Source organism: Oncorhynchus keta, chromosome 10 (genome assembly GCF_023373465.1).
Source record: "Oncorhynchus keta strain PuntledgeMale-10-30-2019 chromosome 10, Oket_V2, whole genome shotgun sequence".
NCBI classification, from domain to species: Eukaryota; Metazoa; Chordata; class Actinopteri; order Salmoniformes; family Salmonidae; genus Oncorhynchus; species Oncorhynchus keta.
In genome coordinates, this window is record NC_068430.1 from 54,887,747 (window position 1) to 54,908,071 (window position 20,325).

General features: G+C 41.4%; 1 protein-coding gene across 3 annotated transcripts in view; it reads right to left on the bottom strand.

The window, feature by feature from the left end:
- LOC118388983 (histone deacetylase 7-like) overlaps positions 1-20,325 on the bottom strand; it is a 266,283-nt gene that overhangs the window by 176,902 nt on the left and 69,056 nt on the right. For all 3 annotated transcript variants that reach the window (XR_008144664.1, XM_052527300.1, XM_052527301.1), the window contains exons 21-24: positions 6,326-6,444; positions 3,262-3,395; positions 2,116-2,200; positions 625-778 (exon numbers count right to left, since the gene is read on the bottom strand). Coding sequence is in view for 2 of the 3 variants with exons in the window: in XM_052527300.1 (XP_052383260.1) it covers positions 625-778; positions 2,116-2,200; positions 3,262-3,395; positions 6,326-6,444 (492 nt within the window). In the remaining variant the exon portion in view is untranslated. The remainder of the gene's footprint in view (positions 1-624; positions 779-2,115; positions 2,201-3,261; positions 3,396-6,325; positions 6,445-20,325) is intronic.

A 20,325-nucleotide genomic window follows, 5' to 3' on the forward strand; every position in this document is an offset into this window, starting at 1 on the left:
TCTAAGTGGCCAATATTCTACATCATTTCGAAAGTGTGGCAATTAACTATAATGACCACAATCCATTGTGCACCTACTTGTCCGCTCTGTGTGGCACACGGAGAAGGAGAGAAGAACGCGCGACCGAGAGGGAAAGAAAGCATTTGTCTCACAAGGTATCTCTACCTAAAACGACATGATCTAAGTGACTGATAGTTGGTATTCAGCAGTCATTAAAGTATGCCTTATTAACCTTGAAGAACTACTAACTAAAATAGTGATTTTGTCAGACAGCATAGGCAGCAGCTCTATAGAGATGAGATGATGACTTGGAATTAAATAGTAAAGTCATCAAATAAAATAAATGTAATTTTACACAACAACTGACATATTTGACTCCAGTAAAGTCATATGAATAAAGGATGGTTAATAAGTGGTAACGGGCAGTCACTATCATCATGGGACTGTTATTGTTTTATGCTGTGTTCAGAACCACATAATGCACACTGCATTTAATGTCCGCTTTTTGCATTTTTTTTAACGAAATCGAGAACCGTGACTATTTCAAATAAATGATCAAACTGAAGACGAACCGAGCTCCAAAAAAAAAAAAAAGCACAAATGGCTCAGCACTAGTACTGTTACCTGTCTGTGGTGAGGCTAGCCATGGAGAGAGAGGCCATGGCGGACACTGTGTTGTTGTGGTCCTCTGAGTTCCGTCTCAGACTCTGTCCCTGGGCTTGCAGGTAGGACTGATCCACCGTGTGGGCCACTGCCCTCAACGACCGCCAGTACTCACCTGGATAGAGAGGGAGAGAAATAGAGAGCAAGAGTGAGAGAGATGGAGAGAGAGAGAGGGCAAGAGAGATTTTTTTGGGGGGGGGGGGGTGGGTTTCATGTTGCCTCCGTGGCGAGTACTGTCTTTGAAATGTGTGAACTGTATTCTATTGAGCAATATTGCAGCTACAGTAATACTTGTCTGTGTGTGGTCGGAATAGAGGATCAATACGGCCATTTTAATTCAGCATATCACAAGAACACACATTATGCCACATTCACATGCCATCAATCCCATCTGCAGCACAAGCTTGATTTATACAATATTTTGAGTTCTGACATTAGCATAAATCAATATGGGTTCATACTTCTCATCTTCTCAAGCTCTTTTCGTTTAGGACATGCGTGTGTCTCTTGACACATGGCGGAAGGAAAATAAATCATTGGATATTTGTGTGTTGAAGAGCCTTGGTGTGTGTGATGTGTGTGTAAGAGTGAGAGAGGGGGCCATAGTGTGTTTGTGTGTGTGCACGCATGTGTGTGTTCCCAGTATTCACCACACATATATTTCACCCTCTGCCTAAATGAAGGGGCTTAACATTCTTGTGGCTTTGCAAATATTTTGTATTAATCTAATTGGATTGGGATAACATTTGTGCGCAATCAAGAGGGGATGTTGTGAAGGTCGTGTGCCAAAGAAGTGTTTGAAGTTAATTGGAGCCAGGAAGGCTCTCTCTATGTGTGTGTGTGTGTGTGTGTGTGTCTGAGAGAGAGAGAGAGAGAGAGAGAGAGAGAGAGAGAGAGAGAGAGAGAGAGAAGAGAGCGAGAGAGAGAGAAGAGAGAGAGAGAGAAGAGAGAGAGAAGAGTGGGAAGGAAAGAATGAGAAGGAAGGAGGGATGAAGGCAGGAGAAAGGGATGGATGGAGAGTGAGGTGGTCAGAGAGAGAAATGACAGCAAGATAGATGGGGAGAGGAGGTACTACAGATAGAGGGATAAAATAAATAGAATGACCGAGGCTGGAGTGGTAGAGATGGAAGAGATGTGGGAAAGAGTGGACGGAACAAGAGAGGTGCACAGGGAAGGCTGGAAGAAAAACAACGAGAGAGAGGGACGTGCAGAGTAAGAGAAGTAAAGGAAGACCGAGAGAAAAGAAGATGGGGAGAGAGGGAGAGAAAGAGAAGTGAGAATAAAAACACAGCAAGCGAGAGACTGAGATGGTGTAAGAAAGAGAGAGAGACTGAGAATAGAGGGAAGATACTCTCGAGTGAAAGACAGATTGGCAGAGGGAAGAGTGGTGAAGACAGTAAAGACAATGATCATGAGAGAGAAAGTAGATAGTGTTTATCATCAGATGTTTACCCTGGGCCTGTATGACTCGCTGTAGAGAGAGGACAGCGTTGCGACAGGGTCTCCTCTCCAGAACAGCTTGAGACAGGGGCTCCACCTGGAAGGGAACACACACAGAGGAAGACAGGGGGGACGTCAAACATTGGAGTAAAACATCACACACACAGAGACAGGCACTCAAACACACATACGCGTAGCACGCACAAACATAGCACGCGACACGCACACACACACAAAAGCGGTGGGTGTGATGTACTAAAGTGAAAGACCTTATATCCCTCTAAGGACATATTATGCCTCCCCTGCCAACAGGTGTGTTGCTGGCACTGCATGGCTAGAGCAAAAGCCTGAACCCACAACAGGGTAAGACTACCCAACACTGCCCTAGACAATAATATGAGGTCAGAAATGTTCTGTTTTCCCTAATGGTTATGGTTAGGATTTAGGGAGGGGTAAGATCTGCCTAAGGGGCAACATCCTCCCGCAGGGTAAAGGCATCAGCACCTTTCAGTTCAGCTGGCAGATAGCCAAAGTTGGCTAGACGAACCGAAAGAGTGTGCTCGCATACTGCCCTTAAAAGACATTCGCTTGAAAAACAAGAAAAAAATGGCAATTAGTACTTTTGAGAAGCCGTAGCCACTTTCTCAAAATAGTCAGAATTAATCTACGATAACTCAAGGTATCTATCATTAATTTTGACGATTTTTGCAGACGAGATCTTAGTCGCACAATTTTACATCTGACGAAGATTGGTGCAGCATTTCTCAATGAAAACGTGCATTTAAACAAGTCGAATAAAAACGTTGAATGAAAACAAAGACTTTATTGAAGTATCCCTACAGTTGACCATTCACAGACGAAAGGGCGTACACTTCGACTCTTGAACTTTAGCTGGCCTCGAGAAAAAACGTGGTGTCCCCGAACAGCCAAAAAAATACTTTTACCCGAAGTCCAAAACTAACAGAAACGTCACAAAATGTCATCACAATGTATGCACGAACTCTTCTGAACTGTTCAGCTGGGAAGCACATGAATGCCTTAAGACTACCCATCACTGCCCTAGATGCTGATCGAAGGTCAGCATTGTGTTTTTCCCCCTTATGGCTCGGGTTAGAATTTACAGAGGGTTAAGCTGGTCTTAGATCTGTGTCTACTGACCTGAGTGCCTAGCAGGATGCGGACGCAGGCCTCCGACGCATCGCAGATGGCCGTGAGGTCGTGACCCCCCTCCAGGGCCATGACGACCCGGCCCCCCGCCAGCCCCATCAGCTGATGTGTCAGGAAGCCAAAACCTGAGGGAGAGATACATTTATACACTTTATTAGAATTCACACATTAAAATGAAAAGGATTAAAACATTGCAAAGGTCACAGATGCATGGATAAAATTGTTGATACAAAAAGCCCCTTCTCCATATTGCCAAGCACACACACAGGATGTGTGAGAACCCTGAGGAAAAGAGCTGTAATGCTGAAATGTGCTGTTCTTTTTAAAGGTACAGTGCCTTCAGAAAGTTCTGTATTCACACCCCTTGACTTTTTCCACATTTTGTTGTGTTACAGCCTGAATTTCAAACGTATTCCATTGAGATGGTATGCCACTGGCCTACACACAATAGCACATAAGTGGAGTTATGTTCTTACACATTTTTACGAATGAATAAAAAATGAAAAGCTGAAATGTCTTGAGTCAATAAGCATTCAACCCCTTTGCTATGTCAAGCATAAATAAGTAATGGAGTAAAAAGGTGCTTAACAAGTCATATAATAAGTTGCATGGACTCTGTGCAACAATAGTGTTTAACATGATTTTTGAATAACTAGGTCATCTACAGTATGTACCCCACACATACAATTATCTGTACGGTCCCTCGGTCGAGCAGTGAATTTCAAACACAGATTCAACCACAAAGACCAGGGAGGTTTTCCAATGCCTCTCAAAAGAAGGGCACCGATTGGTAGATGAGTAAAAAAAAAAAAAAAGAGAAATGTAATAGTCCTTTGAGCATGGTATTGATTACACTTTGATGGTGTATCAATACAACCAGTCACTACAAAGTAACAGGAGTCCTTCCTAACGCCTTTGCCGGAAAAGAAAGGAAACCGCTCAGTGATTTCACCATGAAGCCAATGGTGATTTTAAAACAGTTACAGTATAAGGGCTGTGATAGGAGAAAACTGAGGATGGATCAACAACATTGTAGTCACTCCACAACACTAACCTAATTGACAGAGTGAAACAAAGGATGCCTGAACACAATAAAAAATATTCTTAAACATGTGTCCTGTTCCCGACATGGCACTAAAGTAATATTGCAAAAAATGTGGCAAAGCAATTCACTTTTTGTCCTGAATACAAAGTGTTATGTTTTGGGGAAATCCAATACAACACATTATTAAGTACCACTCTCCATATTTTCAAGCATTGTGGTGGCTGCATCAAGTTATGGATATGCTTGTTGTAATCATTAAGGACTGGGGAGTTTTTCAGGATAAAAAAAGAAACAGAATGAAGATAAGCACAGGCAAATTCCTAAAGAAAAACCCAGTTCAGTCTGCTTTCCACCAGACACTGGGAGATGAATTCACCTTTCAGCAGGACAATAACCTAAAACACAAGGCCAAATCTACACTGGAGTTGCTTACCAAGAAGCGTGAATGTTTTTGAGTGGCCTAGTTACAGTTTTGACTTAAATCTGCTAAAAAATCTATGGCAAGACTTTAAAATGGCTGTCTAGCAATGATTAACAATCAATTTAACAGAAGTTAAAAAAAAAAAATTGTACAATCCAGGTGTGCAAAGCTTTTCAGTGACTTACCCATAAAGATGCACAGCTGTAATTGCTGCCAAAGGTGATTCTAACATGTATTGACTCAGAGGTGTGAATCATTATGTAAATGAGATATTTCTGTATTTCATTTTCTATAAATTTGCTCAAATTATTCAAACAAGTTTTCACTTTGTCATTATGAGGTATTGTGTGAGATACATGGCATAAGTCAAGGGGTATGAATACTTTCTGAAGACACTGTATACCACTTGATTTATTCCACCTTTTGTGTTAGAGCTTGAATTAAAAATTGATCAAATATATTTTTTCTCTCACTTGTCTACACACAATACCCGATAATGACAAAGTGAAAACTTGACTTACTCCACATTTTGTTGTGTTACAGCCTGAATTCAAAATGGATAAAATCGCATTTTTTTCCTCCCCCATCTCCACACAATGCCCCATAATGACAAAGTGAAAACTTGTTTTTACAAAGTAGACTCAGCGATATGACATCATCATACACAGTGGGGCGACTTCCTGCTCACAGACATAAACATCAAATCAGCCAAGACTGACACTGTTGGCTCTTTGTCAGGAACAAATACAGACGAAACTACTGAATAAACCCTGTGAAATAAAGAACCGTCTGATCGACGAAGTAGAACTCTTAAGATAGTGAGGATGAGGTAGAATTAGGTTGCTCTTAGAACAGTTTAGAAGATTCATTTCAACCTGTAAGATCCATAGAAGGTAGAGTAAGGTATTAATTTCCCTTCACAATCACATTTTCACTGTATTTTATATCTATTCGAATCAAGCCGTTTTGGATTGGCTGAGCTAAAACCAATGGTGAACCAGTAAAGACAGCTATCTTGATTCTTATTGTGCCAGCTAAAAGGGAAAGGTTTGAAAATAAACCATCTGAATGATTGGTATTTAAATTCCCACAGGTGATAAAACTCATTTGAATAAAAGTAATAATAGAGAACAATTTGACTACTTTGCTACATCAATCCTTTTGATTTGCTTTGACATGGGAAAACACCAAGGAATCAAAGATGGCTGCCAACATGTGATTATTGATTGTGATTATTATACTTTAAACAAACTGTAGCATAGGCTACTCAATTTGAGCAAGTTTATTTTACCACGGGTTACATTTCTGACTCCCCTAACTACTCTAGCTATAAATACACTGTATGTACTGTAAAAAATAAATAAAGCATTGTTACAAAGTAGTTAGATATTAGGAGAGGATTAGTATTTACAAAAACACTTCCATTAAGTCTCAACTATGCTTGTCAACTACAAGAAAAATGTCATAATGTGTGATCGCATGAACTTTTGAGTGTGTGTGTGTGTGTGTGTGTGTGCGTACGCTCCAATGTCTATTTGCATGCGTGTCCCTGCATGTGATTCAGTGAGGAAGGTGTTTCGTGAGCTTACACTTGGCCGACACTTTGTAGCCCCCCAGCGGCGCCGGATGTCCCTTGACGGCATCGAAACCAGATGAGACCAGCACCATGTCAGGAGAGAACTCGTGGGCAATCGGCATCACCACAGTCCTGGAGACATAACAGGAGAGAGAAATCAGACCGTTGAACCTCATTGACACGAAAGAGTCGTTCAAGTCTTCAACGCTGTCGTAGGTCAAGTACTCAAACTAGTACTGTTGTAGGTCAAGTACTCAAACTAGTACTGTTGTAGGTCAAGCACTCAAACTAGTACTGTCATAGGTCAAGCACTCAAACTAGTACTGTCGTAGGTCAAGCACTCAAACTAGTACTGTTGTAGGTCAAGTACTCAAACTAGTACTGTTGTAGGTCAAGTACTCAAACTAGTACTGTTGTAGGTCAAGCACTCAAACTAGTACTGTTGTAGGTCAAGTACTCAAACTAGTACTGTCGTAGGTCAAGCACTCAAACTAGTACTGTTGTAGGTCAAGCACTCAAACTAGTACTGTTGTAGGTCAAGTACTCAAACTAGTACTGTTGTAGGTCAAGTACTCAAACTAGTACTGTTGTAGGTCAAGCACTCAAACTAGTACTGTTGTAGGTCAAGTACTCAAACTAGTACTGTCGTAGGTCAAGCACTCAAACTAGTACTGTTGTAGGTCAAGCACTCAAACTAGTACTGTTGTAGGTCAAGTACTCAAACTAGTACTGTTGTAGGTCAAGCACTCAAACTAGTACTGTCGTAGGTCAAGCACTCAAACTAGTACTGTTGTAGGTCAAGCACTCAAACTAGTACTGTTGTAGGTCAAGTACTCAAACTAGTACTGTTGTAGGTCAAGCACTCAAACTAGTACTGTTGTAGGTCAAGCACTCAAACTAGTACTGTTGTAGGTCAAGCACTCAAACTAGTACTGTTGTAGGTCAAGCACTCAAACTAGTACTGTTGTAGGTCAAGCACTCAAACTAGTACTGTTGTAGGTCAAGCACTCAAACTAGTACTGTTGTAGGTCAAGCACTCAAACTAGTACTGTTGTAGGTCAAGTACTCAAACTAGTACTGTCGTAGGTCAAGCACTCAAACTAGTACTGTTGTAGGTCAAGCACTCAAACTAGTACTGTTGTAGGTCAAGCACTCAAACTAGTACTGTTGTAGGGCAAGTACTCAAACTAGTACTGTTGTAGGGCAAGTACTCAAACTAGTACTGTTGTAGGTCAAGTACTCAAACTAGTACTGTTGTAGGTCAAGTACTCAAACTAGTACTGTTGTAGGGCAAGTACTCAAACTAGTACTGTTGTAGGGCAAGTACTCAAACTAGTACTGTTGTAGGTCAAGTACTCAAACTAGTACTGTTGTAGGGCAAGTACTCAAACTAGTACTGTTGTAGGTCAAGTACTCAAACTAGTACTGTTGTAGGGCAAGTACTCAAACTAGTACTGTTGTAGGGCAAGTACTCAAACTAGTACTGTTGTAGGGCAAGTACTCAAACTAGTACTGTTGTAGGGCAAGTACTCAAACTAGTACTGTTGTAGGGCAAGTACTCAAACTAGTACTGTTGTAGGTCAAGTACTCAAACTAGTACTGTTGTAGGGCAAGTACTCAAACTAGTACTGTTGTAGGTCAAGCACTCAAACTAGTACTGTTGTAGGTCAAGCACTCAAACTAGTACTGTTGTAGGTCAAGCACTCAAACTAGTACTGTTGTAGGGCAAGTACTCAAACTAGTACTGTTGTAGGGCAAGTACTCAAACTAGTACTGTTGTAGGTCAAGTACTCAAACTAGTACTGTTGTAGGTCAAGTACTCAAACTAGTACTGTTGTAGGTCAAGTACTCAAACTAGTACTGTTGTAGGTCAAGCACTCAAACTAGTACTGTTGTAGGTCAAGCACTCAAACTAGTACTGTTGTAGGTCAAGCACTCAAACTAGTACTGTTGTAGGTCAAGTACTCAAACTAGTACTGTTGTAGGTCAAGCACTCAAACTAGTACTGTTGTAGGTCAAGCACTCAAACTAGTACTGTTGTAGGTCAAGCACTCAAACTAGTACTGTTGTAGGTCAATCACTCAAACTAGTACTGTTGTAGGTCAAGCACTCAAACTAGTACTGTTGTAGGTCAAGCACTCAAACTAGTACTGTTGTAGGTCAAGCACTCAAACTAGTACTGTTGTAGGTCAAGCACTCAAACTAGTACTGTTGTAGGTCAAGCACTCAAACTAGTACTGTTGTAGGTCAAGCACTCAAACTAGTACTGTTGTAGGTCAAGCACTCAAACTAGTACTGTTGTAGATCAAGCACTCAAACTAGTACTGTTGTAGGTCAAGCACTCAAACTAGTACTGTTGTAGGTCAAGCACTCAAACTAGTACTGTTGTAGGTCAAGTACTCAAACTAGTACTGTTGTAGGTCAAGCACTCAAACTAGTACTGTTGTAGGTCAAGCACTCAAACTAGTACTGTTGTAGGTCAAGCACTCAAACTAGTACTGTTGTAGGTCAAGCACTCAAACTAGTACTGTTGTAGGTCAAGCACTCAAACTAGTACTGTTGTAGGTCAAGCACTCAAACTAGTACTGTTGTAGGTCAAGCACTCAAACTAGTACTGTTGTAGGGCAAGTACTCAAACTAGTACTGTTGTAGGGCAAGTACTCAAACTAGTACTGTTGTAGGGCAAGTACTCAAACTAGTACTGTTGTAGGGCAAGTACTCAAACTAGTACTGTTGTAGGTCAAGTACTCAAACTAGTACTGTTGTAGGGCAAGTACTCAAACTAGTACTGTTGTAGGGCAAGTACTCAAACTAGTACTGTTGTAGGTCAAGCACTCAAACTAGTACTGTTGTAGGTCAAGCACTCAAACTAGTACTGTTGTAGGTCAAGCACTCAAACTAGTACTGTTGTAGGGCAAGTACTCAAACTAGTACTGTTGTAGGGCAAGTACTCAAACTAGTACTGTTGTAGGTCAAGTACTCAAACTAGTACTGTTGTAGGTCAAGTACTCAAACTAGTACTGTTGTAGGTCAAGCACTCAAACTAGTACTGTTGTAGGTCAAGCACTCAAACTAGTACTGTTGTAGGTCAAGCACTCAAACTAGTACTGTTGTAGGTCAAGCACTCAAACTAGTACTGTTGTAGGTCAAGCACTCAAACTAGTACTGTTGTAGGTCAAGCACTCAAACTAGTACTGTTGTAGGTCAAGTACTCAAACTAGTACTGTTGTAGGTCAAGCACTCAAACTAGTACTGTTGTAGGTCAAGCACTCAAACTAGTACTGTTGTAGGTCAAGCACTCAAACTAGTACTGTTGTAGGTCAAGTACTCAAACTAGTACTGTTGTAGGTCAAGCACTCAAACTAGTACTGTTGTAGGTCAAGTACTCAAACTAGTACTGTTGTAGGTCAAGCACTCAAACTAGTACTGTTGTAGGTCAAGCACTCAAACTAGTACTGTTGTAGGTCAAGCACTCAAACTAGTACTGTCGTAGGTCAAGCACTTAAACTAGTACTGTCGTAGGTCAAGCACTCAAACTAGTACTGTCGTAGGTCAAGCACTCAAACTAGTACTGTCGTAGGTCAAGCACTCAAACTAGTACTGTCGTAGGTCAAGCACTCAAACTAGTACTGTCGTAGGTCAAGCACTCAAACTAGTACTGTCGTAGGTCAAGCACTCAAACTAGTACTGTCGTAGGTCAAGCACTCAAACTAGTACTGTCGTAGGTCAAGCACTCAAACTAGTACTGTCGTAGGTCAAGCACTCAAACTAGTACTGTCGTAGGTCAATCACTCAAACTAGTACTGTCGTAGGTCAATCACTCAAACTAGTACTGTCGTAGGTCAAGCACTCAAACTAGTACTGTTGTAGGTCAAGCACTCAAACTAGTACTGTTGTAGGTCAAGCACTCAAACTAGTACTGTTGTAGGTCAAGCACTCAAACTAGTACTGTTGTAGGTCAAGCACTCAAACTAGTACTGTTGTAGGTCAAGCACTCAAACTAGTACTGTTGTAGGTCAAGCACTCAAACTAGTACTGTTGTAGGTCAAGCACTCAAACTAGTACTGTTGTAGGTCAAGCACTCAAACTAGTACTGTTGTAGGTCAAGCACTCAAACTAGTACTGTTGTAGGTCAAGCACTCAAACTAGTACTGTTGTAGGTCAAGCACTCAAACTAGTACTGTTGTAGGTCAAGCACTCAAACTAGTACTGTTGTAGGTCAAGCACTCAAACTAGTACTGTTGTAGGTCAAGCACTCAAACTAGTACTGTTGTAGGTCAAGCACTCAAACTAGTACTGTTGTAGGTCAAGCACTCAAACTAGTACTGTTGTAGGTCAAGCACTCAAACTAGTACTGTTGTAGGTCAAGCACTCAAACTAGTACTGTTGTAGGTCAAGCACTCAAACTAGTACTGTTGTAGGTCAAGCACTCAAACTAGTACTGTTGTAGGTCAAGCACTCAAACTAGTACTGTTGTAGGTCAAGCACTCAAACTAGTACTGTTGTAGGTCAAGCACTCAAACTAGTACTGTTGTAGGTCAAGCACTCAAACTAGTACTGTTGTAGGTCAAGCACTCAAACTAGTACTGTTGTAGGTCAAGCACTCAAACTAGTACTGTTGTAGGTCAAGCACTCAAACTAGTACTGTTGTAGGTCAAGCACTCAAACTAGTACTGTCGTAGGTCAAGCACTCAAACTAGTACTGTCGTAGGTCAAGCACTCAAACTAGTACTGTCGTAGGTCAAGCACTCAAACTAGTACTGTCGTAGGTCAAGCACTCAAACTAGTACTGTCGTAGGTCAAGCACTCAAACTAGTACTGTCGTAGGTCAAGCACTCAAACTAGTACTGTCGTAGGTCAAGCACTCAAACTAGTACTGTCGTAGGTCAAGCACTCAAACTAGTACTGTCGTAGGTCAAGCACTCAAACTAGTACTGTCGTAGGTCAAGCACTCAAACTAGTAGTACTGTCAAACTAGTACTGTAGGTCAAGCACTCAAACTAGTACTGTTGTAGGTCAAGCACTCAAACTAGTACTGTTGTAGGTCAAGCACTCAAACTAGTACTGTTGTAGGTCAAGCACTCAAACTAGTACTGTTGTAGGTCAAGCACTCAAACTAGTACTGTTGTAGGTCAAGCACTCAAACTAGTACTGTTGTAGGTCAAGCACTCAAACTAGTACGTTTTCCTAAATCGTCTCAAAATCATTTAAAACAGCATAGCTCATGAGGCGTAGTAAATGTGCTTATAATGCAAGGTATTCATAGAAAGTGTCACGAAGATAGTAGTTAGATATTAGGAGAGGATGTATCCACGTGAGAAACACATTTCTGAGCCTGTGTGACAGACAAATGTAGTTGCTAGCAAGAGCTTAACACGATTCTTCAGGGTCACAAGAGAAAAACATACTATATGTGACTTTGATCCTTTAACTGACTGTACATTTCACACCAGGCTTCGGGCAATATACAGTTGAAGTCAGAAGTTTACATACACTTAGGTTGGAGTCATTAAAGCAAATTTTTCAACCACTCCACAATTTTCAAAACTATAGTTTTGGCAAGTCGGTTAGAACATCTACTTTGTGCATGACACAAGTAATTTTCCAACAAGTGTTTACAGACATTATTTAACTTATAATTCACTGTATCACAATTCCAGTGGGTCAGAAGTTTACATTCACTAAGTTGAATGTGCCTTTAAACAGCTTGGAAATTTCCAGAACATTATGTCATGGCTTTAGAAGCTTCTGATAGGCTAATTGATATCATTTGAGTCAATTGGAGGTGTACCTGTGGATGTACTTCAAGGCCTACCTTCAAACTCAGTGCCTCTTTGCTTGACATCATGGGAAAATCAAAAGAAATCAGAAAAACAATTGTAGACCTCCACAAGTATGATTCATCATTGGGAGCAATTTCTAAATGCCTGAAGGTACCATGTTCATCTGTACAAACAATATTACGCAAGTATAAACACCATGGGACCACGCAGCCGTCATACTGCTCAGAATGGAGACGTGTTCTGTCTCCTAGAGATGAACATACTTTGGAGTGAAAAGTGTAAATCAATCACAGAACAACAGTAAACAACCTTGTGAAGATGCTGGAGGAAACAGGTACAAAATTATCTATATCCACAGTAGAACGAGTCCTATATCGACATAACCTAAAAGGCTGCTCAGCAAGGAAGAAGCCACTTCTCCAAAACCGCCCTAAAAAAAGCCAGACTATGGTTTGCAACTGCACAAAGGGACAAAGATACTTTCTGGTCTGTCTTCTGGTCTGATGAAACTAAAATAGAACTGTTTGGCCATAATGATCATCGTTCTGTTTGGAGGAAAAAGGGGGAGTCTTGCAAGCAGAAGAACACCATCCCAACCGTGAAGCACGGGGGTGGCAGCATCATGTTGTGGGGGTGCTTTACTGCAGGAGGGACTGGTGCACTTCACAAAATAGATGGCATCATGAGGTAGGAAAAGTATGTGGATATATTGAAGCAACATAAAGACATCAGTCAGGAAGTTAAAGCTTATTCGCAAATTGGTATTCCAAATGGACAATGACCCCAAGCATACTTCCAAAGTTGTTTGACCCAAATGAAACCATTTAAAGGCAATGCCACCAAATACTAATTGAGTGTATGTAAACTTCTGACCCACTGGGAATGTGATGAAAGAATGAAAAACGGAAATAAATCATTCTCTCTACTATTATTCTGATATTTCACATTCTTAAAATTAAGTGGTGATCCTAACTGACCGAAAACAGAGGATTTTTACTCGGATTAAATGTCAGGGATTGTGAAAAACTGAGTTTAACCCTATTTGGCTAAGGTGTATGTAAACGTCCGACTTCAACTGTACCATATATACTCTATAACTATTTCCTTGACGTTTTTCAATACATTTGAATATTTGTAGCTATTTTTTAAGTAAATACCTGCAGTCAACTTGTGCAATTCATTAGGAGATGAAGCAGATCACGTTCTTATTTCACCTGTCACATTATTATTAGTATTATTAATTTACGTTATGAAGCGTACTTAGTTCACCAGCACAGTTGAGCCAGTCACATGTTTGTTTGTAAATAGCACAATGGGAGAAAGCGGGAGCAGATGAGTAAAGCTGTGTCACATGGGGTCATGTTTTATATTGAAAGTCAACTGTGTTTTTCTGCTTCAATAGAGTGATCAGGGACATGCGACTATAGTCGATAGTTTTCCTTCACAGAAAATATGTTACATAATATAGCTTCATTTTCATCAGCTGACAAAAGAAGTGCAATGCTATTTGGCTAGCAACCACACAAGTAGATGAGCTTACAATGAAAAAGCAAGGTCTTTTTTTTGTTGTCAAAAACTATGCATGGCCTTCATATGTCTAAAAATAGGCTGGCTACACTGAGAAAAGTACAGGAGAAAAGAAGCTACACATCAGTCTGAGCATCCGAGTTTAGAAGTGCAGCTGAAGCACAAAATGAGTCTGATGCCGAGCAGAAATTACAATGAGAAGCATTTTAGATCTGTGTTTACAAAACACAGCAAACTATTTCTCATGCGTTTTCTATATTTTTCTGGCGTGAAAAATGCAGAATGTGTTATGTGTTAACATGACCCTTAGTTTAACTTGCTATCTAGGTACGTAGCTGAGTTAATACGGTGACGGGGCATCCTATTTGTGTTAGTTTGAGAAGGCAAAGTTGCTATCTTGATTTCCTTGACTTTTATCCTCCTCTCCGTTCTCTGCCTGTCTGTTTGTTTCTCTGGTGCCCCCTTGTGTACTAAACCGGTAATACCGTAAATCCAGAGATGAAAGAAGGACGGTATGACGATATGAAAATCTGGATACCGCCCAAACCTATTTCACACCCTAGCCTCTCATGACACACAAAACACGCTGTTCTTTATTGCTTACTGTATATGACATGCTCTTGAAGAGTAAAGCAGGATGTAAAAGTTTTGGTTGGGAAAGATGTACAGTATGTGTATGACCACATGACAAGGCAATTCACAAATAAATCACTGACTACCAAGTCACATTTGGGTAACATTTTGTAGAGACATGGTCAAATTAAACCCCATGTTCCACAGATCTAACTTGGTCCCAGATCAGTTTGTGCGGTCTTGCCAAAACCTATGGTCATTGCGAAACAGCATAAATAAATACCCATTGTGACACAATGTCCCGAGTGGTGCAGCGGTCTAAAGCACTGCATCTCAGTGCTAGAGGCGTCCCTACCGACACCCTGGTTTGAATCCAGGCTGTGTCCAAACTGGCTGTGATTGGGAGTCCCCTAGGGCGGCGCACAATTGGCCAAGCGTCGGCCGGGGTAGGCCGTCATTGTTTAAAATAATTTGTTCTTAACTGATTTGCGTAGTTAAATAAAGGTTAATATATATATTTTTTTTAAATTAAAAGTAGATGACATTTGAAATGCTAACCACATGGTGCTCTAACTCCAGCCTCACATAATAGATGTACAAACATTACATCAAGTTGCACAGATACCATGTAGCCGAATGATAGTTACACATCATTTACATATATCTCTGTTTGATAACATTTCGTGTGAAAACACAGTCACTAAACTTAATTAAAAAGAACATTTGGCCTCTTCCTTGAAATGTAATAATTGTTTTATGTTTCTTATATGCAGTTGCAAGTAATACTTGAGTACCTACTAGGATACATTCTGGTTACTGTGGTTATCAAAGTAGTTAAAGTTGCCCTTGTTGGCATGTAGTTTATGTAAAGTGCTACCAAACAGATGAAAACCATCAGGACCAAGAGAGAGTGATGTCCAGAGGGGAGTATTTGTCGATGATGCCAGCACAGACTCTCTATTTTCATCTTCTGGGACCACTTCCCTTGTTCTTCTCCACCTCCTCCTCTTCCCTTCTTCCTCTTCCTCCCATTGCTGCTGCCGCTAGTGATTTAAGCTAGCACACACGGCCCATGCTGTGATTCCTCTCGCTACCTCTTTCTCTCCCCCGCCATCTCCTTCTCTCTTTCTCTCTCCATCCCCCCCTCTGTCAACCCCTCCGTCCCTGCCTCCTCCTCTCTCCTTCCACCTTCTCTCTTCCTCTCTCTTTCTGTCCCTCCCCTCCTGCCCCTCTCTCTCTTTCCCTCCCTCCTTCTCTCTCCCCTCTCTCTTTCCCTCTCTCTCTCTCTCTTTCCCTCTCTCTCTCTCTTTCCCTCTCTCTCTCTCTTTCCCTCTCTCTCTCCGGCCGCCAGTTCAAAGCGTTTCGGCGGGCGGCTGGTTCCCATTAAGGGCTCGTCCCTCTTCTCACGTCACTGACAGCCAGCCATCTGGTATCCATTGGGCTTAATTACGCCGTCTTTGGATTCCCTAACAATGCACCCCTCCCACGCCCCCATGCACTACCAGACCCTGCAGCCCATGTTGTGGGGGTGCACCTCCTCATACACACACATGAATGTACATGCACGTGTACACACAGAAATACATACAGACGTGCATGCACACATATACACGCAGATACACATGGTTGTGCACACCCGCACACAACCACACCAACAAACACACACACACACTTCCTCTTCAATGCACACTCACAAGTACGACCCCCCTCCCACCAAGCTTAACAAAAATCCACCAGGCTATATCAACCTCCACCCATAAAAAACACTACCTCATCAGATTCTAACCCCTGCCACTGACCCCCTACGCCCCCACATACAGCCCCTTTACCTGACCCTCCTGCCTAGTACCACATACACACAGCACGTTTTACCCCCAACTCTAAAGGAATCCACCAGATTATACCGAAATCCCCCCAAACCACTTCAAATCCTTTTCAACCAGAATCTACCCCTTCCCCTTTGACACACGCTATTTACCCCCCCCCCCCACACACACACACACACACACACACACACACACACACTATATATACAGAAGAGGTTGCCATTTTGGAGGCAACCCAAGATCCCTCAGCCTCTGAATGGCAAGATGTGAAATAAACAGAACTGGTCCATGTCTATGCACCAATACATATGCTTCTAACTGGGAGATTGAAATCTCAATCATGAATATGAATCAAATTATAAAGATGGCAGGAAGAATGGAACCAGTCACTGCACTTATTACATTTATGGCCATTGCAGAAACTCTTCAAATTGGGTGCATCTTGTCTGGCTGTACAGGAAGTCTGGTTGAAAAGTGGCTCAGTCACAGAGATCTTTCTTGCACCGAGTCGACAATATATTTCTTTACAGTGTTTGTTGGTGGATTACGGTGGGGGGAACGCTGTGAAATCATTTTCACATGTAAATACGTGTTTTAAAGGTGAACTCCTGGGATTTTACATTAGGATTTTCCAATTCCACACCAGGATATAGCCTATAGGCATACAATAAACAGTTGCTAGGTAACATCTACATGTAGGCTACTGGAAACTAAGTGATAGTTGCTCGGTAACATCTACCTGTATTGAGAGATACTGTGAAAAAAAAAAAGGTTGTTGGTAACATATAATATACTTTGCTAGATGACTGGCAACTAACTACCTGTACACAAAACAAAGGTAGAGTTGCTAGTTAACATTCACTTAAACTAAGGAACATTTTCCAGTTTCATTTTTCCTTTTATACATCCAGTGAACCAACACAGACTATACTGCCTAAGTGGTTCTCAGATAGTTAGCAAATAGCATAGTATGCTAAGGGCAAACATTGGGCCTAGCGTCTGCCTGTTGAAACCGATAGTTTGTAACGGTACAGCACGGCTCTATCCGTTAGCATCGTGAGGTTGACGAGCTTGGCCCACCCACGGTGTGTGTATGCACCATACAGACCTCACATACTGTTTAACGGCCTGGTGGCGGGCCAACACCGCTGACAGGAACGCTCAAAGTTCATTATGCTGCAAACCGAGCAGCTATTCATTCAGGGGCTGTGGCTTGAATGAAGTGGAAAGTGCGGTGCACAGAAAAAAAGACATTGGGACGCACTTCCATACAGTGGCATGGATTTACACCATGGGCTCTATTTCCGGCAGCCGTTAAGCCAGCGCCATTGTCCAACACAAAATGTGAGCGGACAAATTATTTTAGCCAGATACGGTTATTATTTTGGATATGCGCAAAACCCCTCATGTAGGCTACATGTCCATAAGCCCATCATGGTATGGAAGATGACTGATACCGCTGACCCTATTTGGAAACATTTAAGTTGTTTTTCTGTTACAATTGCTTGTTTTCTGTTTCATGTGATTAAAAAACACGTTGTCAGTAGGCTACCCGTGCCCTAGGCCTTTTACAGCGAAAGCTGTTTCAACAGCAACAAGTTGCGTGTATTTCTTAACCTGGCCATGCATTAGCCAAGGAGCCTATCTATAAAATATTTCTAGGTCACACTTTATTTGAATAGTCCAGATAGTCATACTATCAACAAACTATATGTTAATAAGCAACTGCTTGCAAAGGTTAGGGTTCGGTTTAGAATAAGGGTTAATGTTAGGGCTAGGGTTGAATTTAGGATTAGGATAAGGGTTAATGTTAGGGCTAGGGTTGAATTTAGGATTAGGATAAGGGTTCAGGTTCAGGTTAGGGCTAGGGTTGAATTTAGGATTAGGATAAGGGTTAATGTTAGGGCTAGGGTTGAATTTAGGATTAGGATAAGGGTTAATGTTAGGGCTAGGGTTGAATTTAGGATTAGGATAAGGGTTAATGTTAGGGCTAGGGTTGAATTTAGGATTAGGATAAGGGTTAATGTTAGGGCTAGGATTGAATTTAGGATTAGGATAAGGGTTAATGTTAGGGCTAGGGTTGAATTTAGGATTAGGATAAGGGTTAATGTTAGGGCTAGGGTTGAATTTAGGATTAGGATAAGGGTTCAGGTTCAGGTTAGGGCTAGGGTTAGTAGATAGTTAGCTGAAATGTTACTGATAGTCTGTAGAGCATCTACAGATGGACTATTTAAACAAAGTGTTACCGGTTTCTAAATGGTCTACTCGTGAGGATTTTGCCATCATTCTTTGGCATTATTCATAATGAAAATAGGCCTACCTGCAGTACATACTCCATTTGGCTCGTATCCATCCCTATTTCCAAAAAGTGTCTCTTGTCCATTTACCTAAGAAACATTCAATCTAAAATATCGAAATGATTCAGTCCTACTGTATAAGGCCATATCAACGGTAGGCCTAGGCTATATCTTGCTTATTGAGAATGTGCCTCACACATGCAATACAATTTACAGGAGCCTAGTAAGTATCCTAGGCTCCTGCCAACAATGTTGACTGTCAACCCTCCACCGCTTACTGCTCGTTACTGTAGCCTGTGCTATTTAATAAACTGTAGTATCAATTCACAATGGACTAGGACGAGAATATTCTGTGCCCCCCTTTACAGAAAATAACTATAGTATTCCTATAGGATATTATAGGATTTCTATAGTAACCTATAGTGGGCTTATAGCGTCCTATAATATCTCTCTCCCTATATAAGATTTTTTATAAGATTTCCTGCCAGATGTTTTCTGTAAGAATACTCAATAGTACTTGTATAGTATTATCATTAATCAAAATCTCTATAGTATTCATATAGTGAGTTTTTAGTAGCTCTCTTGCATACCTAGCATAAATGCGCTTTTTTCAATGAAGAACAATGTGGTTCATTGTCATCATTGCTGTTCAGCTTCTTTGCCTTTTTCTGCTTATTATACAGCATCTGTTATTTAAATATTTCCTCAATTAAATAAATTGCATAACATTGCCCGTGTCTCAAAACATGTGTAGATCCAACATGTTTCAACTCAAATTAAATGGATTGAAAAGCTACTTTTTATATGACTTATTTTGAAGTTACGCAAATCCTTAAAAAAGGTACTCAATACACTACATGACCAAAAGTATATGGACACCTGTTCGTCAAACATCTCGTTCCAGAATCATGGGCATTAATATGGAGTTGTTCCCCCCTTTGCTGCTAAAACAGCCTCCCCTTTTCTGGGAAGGATTTCCCCCTAGGACCAAAAGGCTCCTCAACAGCTTCTACCCACAAGTAATTTGACTGCTGAACAATTCATAAATATCGCCACTGGACAATTTACATTGAGCCCCTCCCTCCCTCTTGTACACTGCTGCTACTCTCTGTTTGTGTGTTACCTATGCATAGTCACTTCACCCCAACCTACATGTACAGATTACCTCAACTAGCCTGTACCCCCGCACACTGACTCAGTACCGGCGCCCCCTGTATAAATCCTCTTTATTGTTATTCTTATTGTGTTACTTTTATTATTACTTTTTTTTATTTTAGTCTACTTGGTAAATATTTTCTTCTTCTTGAACTGCACTGTTGGTTACGGGCTTGTAAGTAAGCATTTCATGGTAAAGTCGACACTTGTTGTATTCGGAGCATGTAGCAAATAAGTTTGATTTGATTTAGATCTTGTCATTTGCTTCCATTCAGCCACGAGCATCAGTGAGGTCAGGCAATGATGTTGGGCTATTACACCTGGCTCACAGTCGGCGTTCCAATTTATCCCAAAGGTGTTCAGGGCTCTGTTCAGACAAGTCAAGTTCTTCCACACTGACCTCGACAAACCATGTCTGTATGGACCTCGCTTTATGCACGGGGGCATTGTCACGCTAAAACAGAAAAGGGCCTTCCCCAAACTGTTGCCACAAAGTTGGAAGCACAGAATCATCTAGAATGCCATTGTATGCTGTAGTGTTAAGATTTCCCTTCACCGGAACTAAGGGACCATTACTCCTCCTCCACCAAACTTTACAGTTGACGCTATTCATTGGGGCAGGTAGCGTTCTCCCGGCATCCGCCAAACCCAGATTAGTCCATCGGACTTCCAAATGTTGAAGCGTGATTCATCACTCCAGAGAACGCGTTTCCACTGCTCCAGAGTCCAATGGCGGCGAGCTTCACACCACTCCAGCCGATGCTAGGTATTGCGCATGGTGATCTTAGGCTTGTGTGCTGCTGCTCGGCCATGGAAACCCATTTTATAGTAATACGTGTACACACTCCCTTA